The sequence below is a fragment of the Rutidosis leptorrhynchoides genome, chromosome 10 (genome assembly GCF_046630445.1).
Source record: "Rutidosis leptorrhynchoides isolate AG116_Rl617_1_P2 chromosome 10, CSIRO_AGI_Rlap_v1, whole genome shotgun sequence".
NCBI classification, from domain to species: domain Eukaryota; kingdom Viridiplantae; phylum Streptophyta; class Magnoliopsida; order Asterales; family Asteraceae; genus Rutidosis; species Rutidosis leptorrhynchoides.
The window spans coordinates 31,415,211-31,432,202 of NC_092342.1; the positions used below are offsets into that span (position 1 = coordinate 31,415,211).

General features: G+C 33.8%; 1 protein-coding gene across 1 annotated transcript; it reads left to right on the forward strand.

The window, feature by feature from the left end:
• The first annotated feature begins 3,656 nt into the window (after positions 1 to 3,656).
• LOC139871604 (B3 domain-containing transcription repressor VAL1-like) lies at positions 3,657 to 12,035 on the forward strand. Its single transcript, XM_071859316.1, has 13 exons — positions 3,657 to 4,189; positions 5,351 to 5,432; positions 5,515 to 5,631; positions 6,505 to 7,130; positions 7,955 to 8,057; positions 8,138 to 8,312; positions 8,582 to 8,658; positions 8,882 to 8,950; positions 9,052 to 9,288; positions 9,381 to 9,430; positions 9,824 to 9,937; positions 10,032 to 10,099; positions 11,011 to 12,035. The coding sequence occupies exons 1-13, from the start codon at positions 4,059 to 4,061 to the stop codon at positions 11,715 to 11,717; spliced, it is 2,556 nt and encodes an 851-aa protein (XP_071715417.1). The 5' UTR covers positions 3,657 to 4,058; the 3' UTR covers positions 11,718 to 12,035.
• Positions 12,036 to 16,992: the final 4,957 nt, after the last annotated feature.

Here is a 16,992-nt window from a genome sequence, read left to right on the forward strand (position 1 = left end):
TTATAAATATCTAGAACCACTTTTGACAACTCATTACTTAACTAGTATGATAAAGATAACGATATTTATATTTTATTTTATTAAATATATATAACGATTTAAATTAATATTATATATATTTATACGCGTATTATACGTACATAGTTTTACACTTTTACTATACTTAAACTTTACCTTTACTTTATTTTTACTTTACTTTAACTTTAATAATTCATACTTTAATAATTCACTTTAATAATTCATACTTTAATAATTCACTTTAATAATTCATACTTTAATAATTCACTTTAATAATTCATACTTTAATAATTCACTTTAATAATTCAAAAATCTATTATAAATAGAATTCAATAGGTTTCATTATTTCATAGAAACTTGAAAATAGTTTTCTCTAAACTCTCTCAATCGATTTACATATATATATTTACTCCGTATTATCTCAAGATATTATTAGTATACATAAAATATTACGACGGAGTGCTGTCCGAGTGATTTCGAAGTTATTTTTTCGAGTGGGATAGGATTAAGGAAATGATGGGTTATAGCTATGGAGGTGATTGAGTATGGTTCATGGGTATGCTCGTGAGGTCAATATAGTGTTTATCATCTCCGTTGCGTTTACGTACCTTTCCTGCAATATTGAATCTCAATATTGATATGTGAGTACTCATAATTTAATTTTTACATACTAATAGTGTATCCCTGACTAGTGCTCGAGTATATAGGATTATGCATGCTTGTACTTTTGATATTGCCATTAGATAGGTTATGTTGATTCCTGAATTAGTTACATATACGATTGAGATAAGGTATAAGATATGCATGTCGTTGGAAAGCTAGCGAAAAATAGTTGAATTTTGGTTTAAGAATCACTTGAATCCAAGTAACGGTTAGAAAGTTATGAAATAAACAAATTGCATAATTAATTTCGTAATTAAAATTGCTGATGATAATTAGTGAACTAATTTTCTGGGTTATAAAAAGTGGTTATTTGGATTCTACTCGTCGAGTAGATGAATTTTCATATAAAGCACGTCTCGTTTCGTTGAACGGTTGTCAAGTTATGGACAAAAGAAGTTTTGCAAATTTTGATGAAATGTCGAAATGGGAACTGAAATTCTCGCTGATCTGCGTTGTTTCATATATAAAAAAAATACCACCGAATTCTTTGCTGTAAGGTCTAACAAACGACTCTGGCCGTTTGTCAATTCGAGTCTCGACGATTTTTCTAAAAATCATCAAAGTTGACGGTTTGGTCACATTTTAAAATTCTAAAAAGAGCTGAAACTTTTTTATTTAAAAATGTCAGTTTTGTATCAGTTGTCATGGTCGACCTGATATGTGTTTACTCTTGCCAAATATCATGTTATATCTTTGTGGTAACGAGAATTTGCAGGCTTTGACTGTTTGTCAATACGAGTTTTGAGGAATTTTCTAAAAATCTTCAAAGTAGGCTACTCGGTCACTTTTGTAAATTTATTAAAGCTGAAAAATTAACTTTGAAACGCCGAAAACGCGTTGGCAACTACGAGTTGTCTAGGTTTAGTTTACTTCTGTAATATTTATGCTTAATCTTTTTGGTAATGTGTAACTTTTATCTTTGGCCGTTTATCAATCGGAGTTCCGATAATTTTTCTAAAAATAGCTGAAGTGGCCCGTTTAGTCATGTTTGACCGAAAATCATTTTTGTATAAGTTATTATATATTTGCATGCGACCTCATTTTTACTTTGACCTTTGACTTTTGACTTTAACCTTTGACTTTTGACATTGAACTTTGACTTTTCCTGTTAACTTTTCAGTTAACTTTTTGTGTTGATTTTCTCTAAAAAAAAAAAAAACCTAAAATACTATTTTATGATTATGAAACCATTTGTGTTACGTTGTTTCACACGTCACCTTTTACTAGAATCTTAATTGAGCATGAGTAATATAACATGTTACTATACTGTAGAGTCAGACTCGAGCTATAGGATAGGATTACACTATGACCTGACCTAAATTGCTATACAAATATTGACCAACATATAAATATATATAATTAATATAGGTTCGTGAATCCGAGGCCAACCTTGCACTTGTTCAATGACGTTATATGTATTTTTACTACAAAATACAGTATGGTGAGTTTCATTTGCCTTTTTACCCTTTATATTTTTGGGACTGAGAATACATGCGCTTTTATAAATGTTTGACGAAATAGACACAAGTAATTGAAACTACATTATATGGTTGAATTATCGAAATCGAATATGCCCTTTTTTATTAAAGTCTGGTAATCTAAGAATTAGGGAACAGACACCCTAATTGACGCGAATCCTAAAGATAGATCTATCGGGCCTAACAAACCCCATCCAAAGTACCGGATGCTTTAGTACTTCGAAATTTATATCATGTCCGAAGGAGGATCCCGGAATGATAGGGGATATTCTTATATGCATATTGTTAATGTCGGTTACCAGGTGTTCACCATATGAATGATTATTTTTGTCTCTATGCATGGGACGTATATTTATGAGAACTGGAAATGAAATTCTTGTGGTCTATTAAAATGATGGAAATAAATGATTATGATAAACTAATGAACTCACCAACCTTTTGGTTGACACTTTAAAGCATGTTTATTCTCAGGTGTTAAAGAAATCTTCCACTGTGCATTTGCTCATTTTAAAGATATTACTTGGAGTCTTTCATAGCATATTTCGAAGAAGGTTGCATTCGAGTCATTGAGTTCATCAAAGATTATTATTAAATCAATTTATAGTTGGATAGTGGATATTATGAAATGGTATGCATGCCTGTCAATTTTCGATGTAAAGAAAGATTGTCTTTTAAAAACAAATGCAATGTTTGTAAAATGTATCATATAGAGGTCAAATACCTCGCAATGCAATCAACTATTGTGAATCGTTTATAATGTATATGAACAGGTCCTTTCACCGTTGACCAGGAAATCTCGGGAGATGAACATCTCGTCTCGGTTGTCTTCTAAAAACGAGATCTCGGGAGATCTCGGGAGATTTACAACACTGATATAGAGCTGTAAGTATGAAACATGAAGGTATAATATGCAGTATAAAACAAATAAGTATACTATGTAAACAAAGAACTAGTAAGTATAGTATGTAAGCATAAAGACATGTAATATGTAAATACGTGTAATTTAATGCGATATAATGTAATACAGACATGTAACGATATAATGCAATAAAACATGTAAATAAGTATACTCTAATTTTAAAATATGCTACAATAAGAATAAATATAGCCATGCATATACATTACCCTTATATCTATTTAACTTCATCTTCTATTTCCATTTCTAATTTTCATTTTCATTTTCATTAACATTAAATGAAGAGTACATATTAAATGATGGTAGATATATATTTTTAGCCAATAACTTTATTTATTATTATAATACTTTAATTAAAAATTAATAAAAAAATAAAACAAGGGTTTCTTCCATAGTCGGAACTCATCTTGACCTCTTATCACTTCCCTTTAAAAAGTGTTGTCGTGCATGCATTTTGTCTCTCGTTCTTCTTTCATCTCTCTTTCACTTCACATTTTCTCATTTCATTCCGCATGCACACACGCTTTCTCTCTCTCCTTATATTATATTTTATATCTATATCTATCTATTATACATTCACTCATTAATCAATCAACAATCAACAATCATCAATATAACCACCAAATTCCGGCCGGATTTCAACCTACACGCTCTCAATTTCACTTCACAGTTGTTCATGTATGTAATGAGTGTGTATACATGTATACATTCAAATATGTATCTGCTCTGTTTACTTGATTTCGATCCGTTCAATTACGAAATTTTAGGTTACAAGTTCTGATTATGCTCTAGTTTTTATCGAATTAGTCAAATTCGTGAACGATTTGTTCGGTTTGACGAGTGAAAGTGTAAATTAATTTGTGTGTTTTGGTGCTAGGGTTTTGAATTAGGGGTTTTTACTGTAATATGCATGGTTTATCATTGTAATTTATAAGATCTAGTGATTTAAATTAAAGTCAAAATTAGGTGGTCAAAATAGTCAAATGTCGTCTTCTTCTTCTTCTTCTTCAAAGATTTGCATGAACGCATTATGTGGAACGAAATCATCTCAACAATGGAAAAGAGGTTGGCCTATGAAAGCCGGTGGTTTCGCTACACTTTGCTATCCTTGTGGGTATGTTTAATTTCTAATCCGATTTTACCCTTTCTATTTTGGGAATTTTACATATTTCGGTGTTTTATTGTAAGTCTATTTATGGTATATTAGGAATATTAGAATATATGATTGTATTATACTCCTTATGTGATTATTATGCAATAATAATGTTCAAAGCCTTAACCTTAATACAGAAATTATTTGTGCATTTACAATTGATACTGCATGAGATATAATTTTAGCTATGCATTGTTTGTAAGAAATTAAAATGCTTTTTTATTATAAGGTTTAAAAGGGCTGAGCTTGCATACAGCTGTTAACTATTGTTGTAATATATAATTTGATTTGCATTACATTGCAATCAATTTGGTTTGTGGTCATAGTGTTCATGTATTTTCATGCACCTTATAAGTTTTGAATCATAATAATGATATAATAAAATTTTTGTAGTCACATGTAGCATGCGCTTCTATTACATAATAGTGTGTCATGTCATTTAGTGATTTAGATATGAATCACTAGGGGAGATCGACGGTTTCTAACATAACACATTGTGAAATATATATAGATATATCTTTTATTCTGTACGTATTAACTTGACAATGGATTAAAGAAAGCAGGAAAAGGATGGTGCATAATAAAGATTTTATTTGAATTTTAATATTTTATTAGGGAAAGCACATGAATGTAAGTTTAACAATGGAAACCTACCTAAGTGAAACTTAAGCATTTGACTTCTATAAACCTTATATAGAATGAGAGGACAATGATATTGGCTGAATATTTTTCGTAAATGATAACCCTTGTAAATAAAAGGTTTATTTTTCATGAATGTCTTTAGTATGTTGTGTGGCATGCTTTCCTTCTTTTTTGCTCAAGTAATCATTAAGTGACAATTATCTGAGCAATTTACTAATCGCAATTGAATGTATGAACTATGAACCACTTCTGCCCATATCATAAAAATGGTTCGACCCTTTTCCCCTTCTAAAGATTTGTCCATTAATGCATATGAATATCCTTATGATGTAGAATATGATGTTTAATGGGTTTATATACACATGGTACTGTTGTGCGTTTTGGTATGATGGTGATGATTGTAGTCCCTTCGCATCTAGGCTTAGTTTTGAATTTTCGTTTGTGACTCTTAATTTGCTCAAACTCTTTATTTGGACCCAGAACTGCTTACGATCATGTAACCTATTGTGAAAGATTCCATCTGAATGAACCTGGTTGGAGGGAATGCGAATTCTGTAAAAAGGTAATTTTTTGATCCAATATTCTTGTAGTCGATAACTTCACGTCTGTTTTTTTCACTTGGTCTCATTTTCTTTATATTGCAGCCTGTTCACTGTGGATGCGTTGTATCAAAGTATCTTCATGAATATCTTGATTTGGGAGGAATATCATGTATAAAATGCATAAGAGCTAGGGGAACACATGTCTCAAAGCCAATATCGGTAATCATTATTATCTTTTGTTATTGCAGTCTGTCATGTGTATATAATGTTCCAAAGGATAAATTATATTTTATATTTGATACTTGAAGTAATACATTCCAAAACCAAAGCACAGAATTACTACTTACAAATTTCTGTAGTAATTTTGGGCTAGTGACATTTTGTCATACCTGTTGACAGTGGCGGTACCAGGATTTTTTTTCACCGGGGGCAAAAAAAAATTTAAAACCGTAGCAATTTTTTTGGGCCAAATATGGAGGTTTTGGGACAAAAAATGGAGATTTTTAGGCAAATTATGGAGGTTTTGGGACAAAATTTGAAGGTTTGTGGGCAAAATTTGAAGTTTTTGGGGTAAAATTTGGAGATTTTTGGACAAAATTTGAAGGTTTTGGGGCAAAAAAAAAATTCACCGGGGGCAAAGTCGAAAAATCCAAAAATTTTACACTGAAAATTGCAAATCCACTGGGGGCGGCTGGCTGCCCCCGCTTGTCCCTTCATAAAATCGCCCATGCCTGTTGACTCATGCTATCGGTAAGTTTATTCATGCAGCTTGATGAGTTGTTTAGGGTTGTATTTTATCTTAAAGGGTTAATACGGTCAAACACGTCAAAGCCGTGTGACGTGTATTTTTAGAATCATATATGCTCTTAAATCATCATTTTCAAAAAGCTAGACTATTCTTGAACTGCACAATTTCCATATCGTGTATGACTGACAAGAATGTTTTAGGTCAACCCAACTGGACCCTAGTCATCTTGTATCTGAACCTGTTCAAATCGTTACATGACCCTTAAGACACACCCATTTTTTCAACCTTCATTGTTTTTGCTATCATATACATGATGTTATAATTGTAAGTAATTGTCATTGCAGAACTACACTAACGACCTTCCTAATGGGTTCATTCCGTTTACCGGCACTTGGCACCCTGTGATTGGTAGTCGAGTCAATAATGGTGCAACCGTTGATAAGGGAAAACTAACCCAATCATCTGAATTTATAGATAAACCCCAACCCTCACCTTCTACTCCATTAATCAGTCACCAATTCAAACAAGACGAAAACCGTCTTTCTTCTAGTAAAGATTCTGGAATGATGTTTCCAAATACACCATCTTTATTTGGCACACCAGATAATATCAGAACAGATTTAGGTTTCAAGCCCCCGTACGAATCTATTCCTAAACCATCTTTAAATTATTCTCTTAGTAATAGTAATAATACTCTGCCCACTACAAAGTCTTTTGTAAGCCCTAGTTCTGGTGCGGGTGTCGATGGACGAGAACTCGATAAAGTTCCGTCCTTTAAGCAAGGTCAGAGGTCACGTTTGACTTTTACAAAACCGTCAAAGCCTGGGCTTAGTATACGTTCACCATCAAATAAAGGGTCAGTAGACGATCGAGTTCCAAGACCACCTGTTGAAGGCCGAGGCAAAAGTCAATTACTTCCAAGGTATTGGCCGAAGATGACTGAACAAGAATTGTTACAGATATCTGGAGAGTATCCTTTGTTATTTATGTTAAAATGTTGAATTGTCCATTATATGTGCCCTTTTTTTTTATTTGGGCAATTAATCTTGTGGTTAATTTTAGGGTTTATTGACACTGCAGGGGTTGATAGTTACTGTGGTGTTTAAATTTTTTTAACCGTTGTCTTCTTGTTCAAATTTGCTTATACAGGCTACAATACTAAGTAAGTCATCAATTTGAACTTGCAACTAGTACACCACTAGTTTTACATTCTATACTTCTATTAATTCAACCAAATATTACTCTTATAAAGGTATTTGAACAATGTGTTAATTGTATAGAAACGTACTCTGCACTTATCATACCCGTTTCTATATTAGTAAACCAACTTCTTCAGGTGAGCAAAAAACTATGAAGTTTCAATAAGTTTGATTTAAGGCAGTCGATTTTCAGATTTTGATTTAGGGTAATCTCACCTGGTAAGCCGTTCAAAACAATGATGTGGCACATTTTGTGTATACTTTTTGTCATGTGGAGTCTAAACAATATTATTTATTCCTTTTTTTGTTAATCTTTTATGGGGTTTTTCTGGCCTAACATGATTTGGATACCTAAAACAGAAATTAGTTTAAAGATGGTTCCCATGTTATAAAAAAAACCCTTGGACTTTTGGTAGTTGTCAGGTTCTTTCATAATATGTGAAAGGGGCAGTCCATCAAAATAATGCCCTTAAAATTTTAAGTTTGGATGAAATATTTTATGGAAACGGAAATAGGTGTACCCTGTCTCCAATCTGAAGGCAAGTGTTAAGTAAATCTTATTTGAAAACAAGGTTTTCTTAATTGTAACCTCTAGCTTGAAATCCGATTGCACTATTACTCCATTATTTGAGAAGATTTTGAGTGCAAGTGATGCTGGTCGAATTGGTCGGTTGGTTCTGCCTAAAGCATGTGCTGAAGTAAGTATTTCTTTTACATCATGTCACTATCTTTTTTCATCCTGCTGCAATTTTAATTGTAACAATAAAATATTTTCCAGGCATATTTCCCTGCTATCAATAATTCGGAAGGTTTACCAATAAGGATTCAGGATATAAAGGGGAAAGAGTGGACATTTCAGTTTCGATTCTGGCCAAATAATAACAGTCGTATGTATGTTTTAGAGGGTGTAACTCCTTGCATACAGAATATGCAACTGCAAGCTGGGGACACAGGTATCCTTCTTATCTTACAACGTCTTAAAACTTTAATGGCATTTTTCTGATTTAAAATTAGTATAAAAGGGTAAATCACTAATGAATTATGGTGGTTTCTGGTCCCACTTTGACATGGGTTGATGCATGCATTAATTAATGAATCACGTCTCTAACTTTTTCTACAGACAGATTTAGAATTCGCTGGTTTTAGTTAGTACATGTTTTGCTGGTTTTTTGCTGCTTCTTTTTTAATACTAACTTCTCAACCTTTGTGTCAATTTCTGCAGTTATTTTTAGTCGACTAAATCCTGGAGATAAGCTTGTTATAGGTTGTCGAAAGGCAGCAGTTTCTACCGATACAAAGGTGATCCTTTTGCCGTATGTTCTTTAATTCTTTATACCTTAGATAGTACTGCCTAAGTTCTTCATTTGCACACCTTTTTCCATGCATGTTACATGTTAGTCGCCAACTTAAAAATAATACTAAAATTACTGCCATATGGATACATATATTATGGTTTTTATATTTAAAAAAAAAACAAAATACAAATCTTATATAATGTTAAATGACTGGATAAAACAAGCAGGAAGGTGAAACGGCTTCTGCTAACAGTGTTGCTGGTGGAACTTCTGCTGGCAATGGAAACCTGCCTACAGTACGTGCTTTTTCTTCGACTTTTTCTTATCTGATTGTCTGTTATATTTTTATTCACTGATTGGTTTTACATTTGCTTACCAACTTACATTTGGTTTGCAGAAAAATGTGGAGCAAAGCATGGCAAATGGGGTAGCAAACGGGGATCAAAAGCCATTGATCCAGGAAAAGAAGAAGAGTCGTAATATAGGATCAAAAAACAAGAGGCTGCTGATGCATAATGAAGATGCAATGGAGTTGAAGGTCACATGGGAAGAAGCACATGAGTTGTTACGCCCGTCCCCTAATTCCAACCCAACTATTTCCATGATTGAAGATTGTGAATTTGAAGAATATGATGTAAGCATAAGATAAAATCTATCTAATATCACAAAATCCTTTTTAATTACTGAATTATATTCATCATTATATCATTTTTTTTTATCATTCAGGAACCACCAGTTTTTGGCAAGAAAACCATATTCACAATGAATGCATCCGGGTTAGTTTTTTTTGTTCAAAATTATTAGTTAATTAGTTAATTGAATCTATAATTGAATCTACTGTTGTGTATCATATTAGCAGTCTCTGCCTGATAGATCGTTTCAACTTAGCATTTTGGTGTTTGGGCCCTTGTTGAAATCCCTAAAATTAGGCTTAATTGGGCTAGACAGGGTTAATAAATTAAGCAACTTGATAATTGTTAGCCCATTTAGAAATTTATCAGTCGCTATGGAGAAAACAGATCATGTGTCCCTTTAAGCCTGTTCACTAATCATGTTGACATCGTACTTACAATGTAGACTTATCCTATTAGGTCTCTGTATTGCATGTTTTTTATATTATGAAAAGTTCATGAACATATAGTTTCTTTTGTCTGTCAATTGTGTTGTAGGTCACAAGAACAATGGGGTCAGTGTGATAATTGCTCCAAATGGCGGAGGTTACCTTCCGATGTTCTTCTTCCCCCAAAATGGACGTGCTCCGATAATGTTTGGGATCCAAATAGGTAACAAAATAGATTGTAAATGGACTAGTATTACTGCTTTTGGATGTTGGGCTAATTGCTTGTAATAACACTTTTTGTGTTTGGGGTGCGCCAGATGCACATGTTCAGCTCCAGATGAGATCAGTACAAAAGATTTGGAACGAATTCTTAAGTTCGGCAAAGGTATGTATCTAGATAGTGTACATTTTTTTTTATTGCTAACAGACAATTACTGAGATAGTCCTCGTGGTTTGTTCAAATTACTGATTTAGTCATTAGGGTTTTTTATCAAGATAGTCCTCGTGGTTTGCAGAAGTTGTTTTGATTTCACCATAAGACGAAAATACCATCATGTGCAAGGCATGTTAATTGATTTAACGACTTTTTTTAACGATTTTTAACGACCATTTGTGATAAGGACCATCTCAGCAACTTCTAAAAACTAGGAGGAGCCGAGGACTATCCCGATAAAATAACCCTAAGGACTAAATCAGTAACTGATACAAACCACAGGGACTATCTCTGTAATTATTTGACGTTAAAATTATGTATTATCCTGTGAAAAACTGTTCAAAGCTTTCATCATATGGTCTAGTTATACGACTTAAGAGTTGGAAATTTGCGCCCATTTACTTGTAACTGAATTCATTTCAAATGTTTTGTATTTTCTTTTTATAGGGACTATCTCTGTAATTATTTGATGTTAAAATTATGTATGATCCTGTGAAAAACTGTTCAAAGCTTTCATCATATGGTCTAGTTATACGACTTAAGAGTTAGAAATTTGCGCCCATTTATTTATAACTGAATCCATTTCAAATGTTTTTGTATTTTCACTTTGATTAATCCACTACATTTATGCATTAACTAGTTGAAGGTTAATGCATAAATGTAGTGGATTTATCAAAAATCAATGTTGATTTATCACCACCCTTATATATTAACAGATCAAATGGGTTGAAACTTATACGAAGTACAAATTTGATGCATACCACCTCCTGAATCGCGTTGTAAAAAACATACAATATTATTAGTTTCTAGTCATATGTAACACACTTATTTATTTTTTACGAGTAATATTTGATTTTTGCCAGATCCCAAGAAGCGAAAGCTTGCAGATAATGGAAAGGTCGCTGAAGAACAAGTGGTATCTGCACTGGATGCATTAGCTACTGCTGCAGTATTAGGTGAAAACATTGGCGAACTCGGTGAGCCTTCATTGGGTCCCACCACTAAACATCCACGTCATCGGCCTGGATGCACATGTATAGTTTGTATTCAACCCCCAAGTGGTAAAGGCAAACACAAACCAAATTGCTTATGTAACGTCTGTCTCACAGTCAGACGTCGTTTCAAAACATTAATGCTTCGTAAAAAGAAACAGTTATCGGATCGCGAAGCCGAAGAGGCTCAAAAATCACTATTAGCTTTAACTAACGGTGTGGTCCCGGACGATAATCTCGGGATTAGCGATCAGATCGAAGTTGAAGTTGGTGAGAGTAGTAGTAAAGGTGGGCAACAGTTGGATTTGAACTGTGATCCGGATAAAGAAGACGAAATGATTATGGTAAATGCTACTACTAATAATACATCTCAAGTTCCATTAGAATGGCAAACTGTGCTTACGGGACTTGTACCTTGTTCGCTACCCAAAAGTACAAGCGAGATTGAAGGACAAACTTCAACCTTATCGGTAGCCCCCGCGGATGAAACGGTAAACCAGATGGACAATGTGGTGGAACCTAAGATGGACGAGAAGTTTGTTGACGACGGGGTATCTGTAAAGCAAAGTGGGTTGTGAGTTGTAACCGGATCTTAAGATATGTGATTAAGTGTCACTAGTTTTGAGCTTCTTATGTTATATATTTAAGTTTGTAGTTTGGACTTTATGTTGTATGCAACCTCAGAGAATACTAGTTTTGAGTCTTTTTTTTTTTTTTTCTATTTAATTTTAAATGTTTTGGTGAGTGTAACTGGAAAACTGGAATAGAGATGGCATGGGATGCAGATCAAAAAGTAAGATGAAATTCTGGAAGATGAGTTAACATTAGATGTTGCGAGCGTGGTATGTATTATGAAGTTGAACCACGTGGTAAAGGTTTATATTCAGTTTACAATTTATTTAACATCCGTATAACATTGTCAAACACTTCAAAGTTCAAACCTTACATAAAAATATAATAAATTAAAATTAGAAGTAGTTTATGAATAATGGATTTTTATAATATTCTTTGATCTTCCAAAAAAAAAAAAAAAAAAAATTGTTGTATGGAGAACTTGAGAAATAAATATATGTAGCTCTAATGTTTTACTCCGTATAACATAAGAATTTATACGTTATATAGGTTGCACGTATGTTTCAGGAAATTTGTTTGTCTCTCTCTAGCTTTTAGCTTTATTATAATTGAGGGGTTGCTTCGAGAAATGAATTTGCATCTATACCTAAAAAAAAAAAAATAGGGAGGGGCTCTAGGATGGTCCGGATTTCTTTTAGGACAGTAGTTAGGGACAGGTTATGCAATTACGGGAGATGAACGCATAAATGGTTAAGTCCCCTGAGTGATCCCAAACTGATGTTCAAAAAAATGACGTCGTCATGATATCAACGTTAAGTTACTATAGACGCAGACATCTTTGTCGTTTTGAATTGTGTACGACTGTGTGTAACCGATGCCAAAAAATGTATCCTTTAGTATATTAGCTTAATTAATTGGTAATATTTTTATGAAACAATTTAATAAGTTTATAACTTTTAAGCATTTAAAGCTTGCTTCGTATAAATTAAGTATACACATTTGAAGAATTGTAGTGAATTTATCAAAACTTTTGTTAGAACTTATCTATCACCCTTATTTCATTTCATTTCAATTTCAATATATGCTAACTTACACCACAATTTTGGCCGTTTGGCCCCAAAAAACTAAACCAAACGACACATAAAAACACAAATGGAAAAACTAAAATTTACCCCCCAAAAATTTAACAATATGCAACTTCACCTCCCAAAACAGGGGTACAAAATGTCAATTTTTTATTTTAATTAATAAACTACACCCGATTTTTCAGAGAGTCATATCTTCCTTCTCTATGCGAGTTAAATTTTTCCGATACCACCGTTCAGCTCTAAAAAATCTCAAGAATCCAATTTCAATATATGCTAACTTACACCACAATTTTGGCCGTTTGGCCCCAAAAAACTAAACCAAACGACACATAAAAACACAAATGGAAAAACTAAAATTTACCCCCCAAAAATTTAACAATATGCAACTTCACCTCCCAAAACAGGGGTACAAAATGTCAATTTTTTATTTTAATTAATAAACTACACCCGATTTTTCAGAGAGTCATATCTTCCTTCTCTATGCGAGTTAAATTTTTCCGATACCACCGTTCAGCTCTAAAAAATCTCAAGAATCCAACGGGACTAACTACACGCGAAACGGATATCGTTAAAAAAACACTAAATAACGGGCCCTATATTCTCGCTCGGTGCGAGTTAAATTTTTCCGAGACCACCGTTCAACTCGAAATAATTTTACGAACACAACGCAACTAACTATACGCGAAACGGACATCGTTAAAAAAGCTTTACATACATATACATACACGTTCAACAAACAACCCAACATACTAGATATATTAGGTACCAAACAACGTATATTCAAATTCGACCGCGCGTCGAATACAACCGCAGCAACGCGCGGTCGAATTTTTTCTAGTTCGTCCCAAGATTTCAGCCGTGGATTTTATCAAGACCAGGGTACCTGTACTTTCAATTAAATCATAAAAATAACACAATACAAAGGCTACGTAGTACTACTTAAGCTTCTACTCTGTATGAAATTAAGTCACAAACACTAATTAAAATTCGAAAAGTGTGACGAACACTATGTGACTCAAGGAACAAATTAATAATTGATTTCAAACAAGGGTGGTCTTTAATCAGAATTATAACATGAGAAGTGTTCTAAAACTTAAATGGAACGCTCGAAAACAACTTTCTCGATTAAAAAAACACTTAAATCTCAAGTTTCTGAAACTTGTTTGACTTAAAGGATGACATGAATATCAAAATCCAATCCACCTAAGTTCTATTAATTTGTAAAACTAGAATCTAAATTAAAAAAGCTCATATTATTATCGAGTGAGTGTTGGCAATTAGAGAATAATACCCCCAATTCGGAGCGGGCTTTGTTAAACTCAACGATGATATCCCAGTGGTCTATGTAGTAGTAATTGGAGACCTTAATGAATTGGTTGAAATTGATATAAATACCAATTCCTCTGAGGATTGAGATGATGAATCTCTTTATGAATGGATACTTTCCGATGAAGAATCACGGATAAACTCATATAACGAAGACACCACATAAATCACACCAGAAAATTCCAGCATCAGAAAATAAAAAAAGCAAAATGACGGCAACGTTGGCTCGAGTGATTGCCGGAAATCCAACGGTAACTCTTCCAATGAGAAGAGAAAATTGAGGCGTGTGGAAACTCACAATCGTTTTGGCGACATTAAATGTGACATGGACAATTCCAAGGATAATGATTGTAATTCACCCTTCGATAATATATGAACGACAAAAATCTAAAACCCTAGAAAACCTTTCAGCTGATACACATATCCCCAAAATAGTAACCCCACAACCTTGTCTCCCCCTTCTGGCCCATGCACTAATGGGCCAGTCCACCCTAACCCCTCCAAGCCCAACTTTCATAACAGATCGACCCAGAATCCTAAGCCCACATCTACCCCTTCAAAACCTCCACAAAAATATCAAGCCCAATATACATCCGATGACCCAGTTAACTTAAACCAAAATACCTTTTTCACCTCTTATTGTGTTGGACCTCCTTAACGAATACAACTCATATGACCTAATACTTGACAACTCACCAAACATTGGTATCACATGTAAATCCAGTGTTCCATTATCCAACCCAACCTATTCAACCCAAAAACCAACCGACATAAACAAAACCCCCAACCTTTACTTGTCTCCCAACAATGATGCTGCAAAACAAAACTCAGATCATTGTTCCAAAAGAAAATCCACATCTAGTGATAAGAACTCGAAGCCTAAAAATCGACGAACATATGAAATCAAACAAAAACTATACTCTCATCAAACTGAAGAACTAAATTTCAAGCGAGTTGCACATGTTGATCCAGTGACCTGCGCATCTTCAGAAATTTCTAAATCTAAACATGGCGACAAAATCAACCATTGGCAAGGGTCTTCAAGGTTTCTATATGTCAAACATTTAGGCAGGTGTGGTAATAAGAACAAAAAACCTCAACCGATAAAATCAATGGCCTCTCCTAAATAAAAAAGTAATAGTAAGAAATTGAAACCTTCACTTGGCATCAACAGCAGGAACACAAAATCCAAGGCATCCTCCAGCAGTAGCATTAGAATCAGCGAGTTTAGAAAAAAATATTAGAATTCGCAGACATGATGGCCAGGAGCTGCTACCCACTACCCTCTTCGTTTTAGTAAGTTCTTTAATGAATATAATTTCTCTGAATTTTCGTGGTGTAGGTCAAGATGAAAAGATTAGATGGCTAAAAAGAATTTGTCATAAAGAAAAGCCAACTATTCTAGATCTACAAGAAACTAAGTGTGGCGAGGTGGTTGATAGCTGGATCAAATCTTTTTAGGGCTCCTCGGATTTCAAGTTTTTTCAGAAAGATGTTGTGGGAAAATCGGGTGGAATGATATTTATATGGGATACCAACGCACTCGTGATAAATCAAGCAATCGAGGGTGAGTTTCACTTAGCCATTAAGGGTCATTGGACGAGCATTGATTCTGAAATTGCCATTGTCAATGTATACGGACCTCACTCGAACGAAAAAAAGGTTAGCTTTTGGCATGGATTAGCAAATCTACTTAGCTATATGTATAAATATGCCACGGATGCTATGTGGTGATTTCAATGAAGCGAGAAAAATAAACGAAAGATTCAATTGTGAATTCAACAAACCTCGAGTTGTCAAATTCAACGAATTCATTGGTAACTCATGCCTTATAGACATACCGGTCGGTGGAAAAAAGTTTATTCGAATTAGTGATGATGGCCTCAAACTTAGTAAGCTCGATCGTTTTATTGTTACTGAGAAGTGGCTGCAATTGTGGCCAAATTCTGCAGCTAAGACTCTCGACAAAGAATATTCGGATCACTGCCTCATTATCCTAGAAAACACCTTCATAGACTTCGGTCCCACACCTGTACGAGTATTCAATTCTTTGGTTCGATATCGCAAACGCTGATGTTATTGTGGAACGTGCGTGGTATGAACCTATCTCGGGAACGATGAGTGCATCTTACGTAACAAACTGAAACGGGTTATTGCATAACTGAAGCAAAACAATGTCTCATTGTGCAGCATTGATGCACAAATAAAATCTCATCTTCAGGCCGCCGAACAGTGGGAGATGCATGCTGAGACTCGAACTTTAACTGAATGATATACCCCATGATTCTCGGTGTCGTTGATATGTGCAGAGGTGTATACAAAATACTATTATTTTTATTACGAAATACTATTAAATACGATACAATTTACACAAGTTATTTATTTATTTATTGAATGGATATACCTAAACCTTGCTACAACACTTATAGGCAGTGTACCTAATCGTAGAGTAGTGTAGTTTTTAGTAAGTTCGGTTCGTTCCACAGGGATACAGTTGAGTTTAACGCTATATTTTTATTAACTATATTTGTGTGTGTGTGTGTGTGTGTGTATATATATATATATATATATATATATATATATATATATATATATATATATAAGTAGTATTATTATTATTATAAAAGGGGGGCCTGTCTTCGACCATGCTATGCAACCACTGTTCTTACGGTTGACACCCGATTTGGTTCAGGTGACCTAATGAATTCTGATGAATTCTTAGGATTTTACGTTCAATGGTAATGAACGCATTGAAAATGGGTTTTCAGAAAATAATTCGGTTTTAATTTGATCAAAATATTTTTCTCGTTCAAGCTCGAGTTTAGATATCATCGAATTTCATGAGTTGTAATTCTCAATATTTAAG

Coding starts and splice junctions, on each gene's coding strand:
- LOC139871604 (XM_071859316.1), top strand. CDS start 4,059: ATGTCGTCTTCTTCTTCTTCTTCTTCAAAGATTTGCATGAACGCATTA. Junction 5,632..6,504: donor ATGTCTCAAAGCCAATATCG/GTAATCATTATT, acceptor TTGTCATTGCAG/AACTACACTAACGACCTTCC. Junction 9,431..9,823: donor TTCACAATGAATGCATCCGG/GTTAGTTTTTTT, acceptor ATTGTGTTGTAG/GTCACAAGAACAATGGGGTC.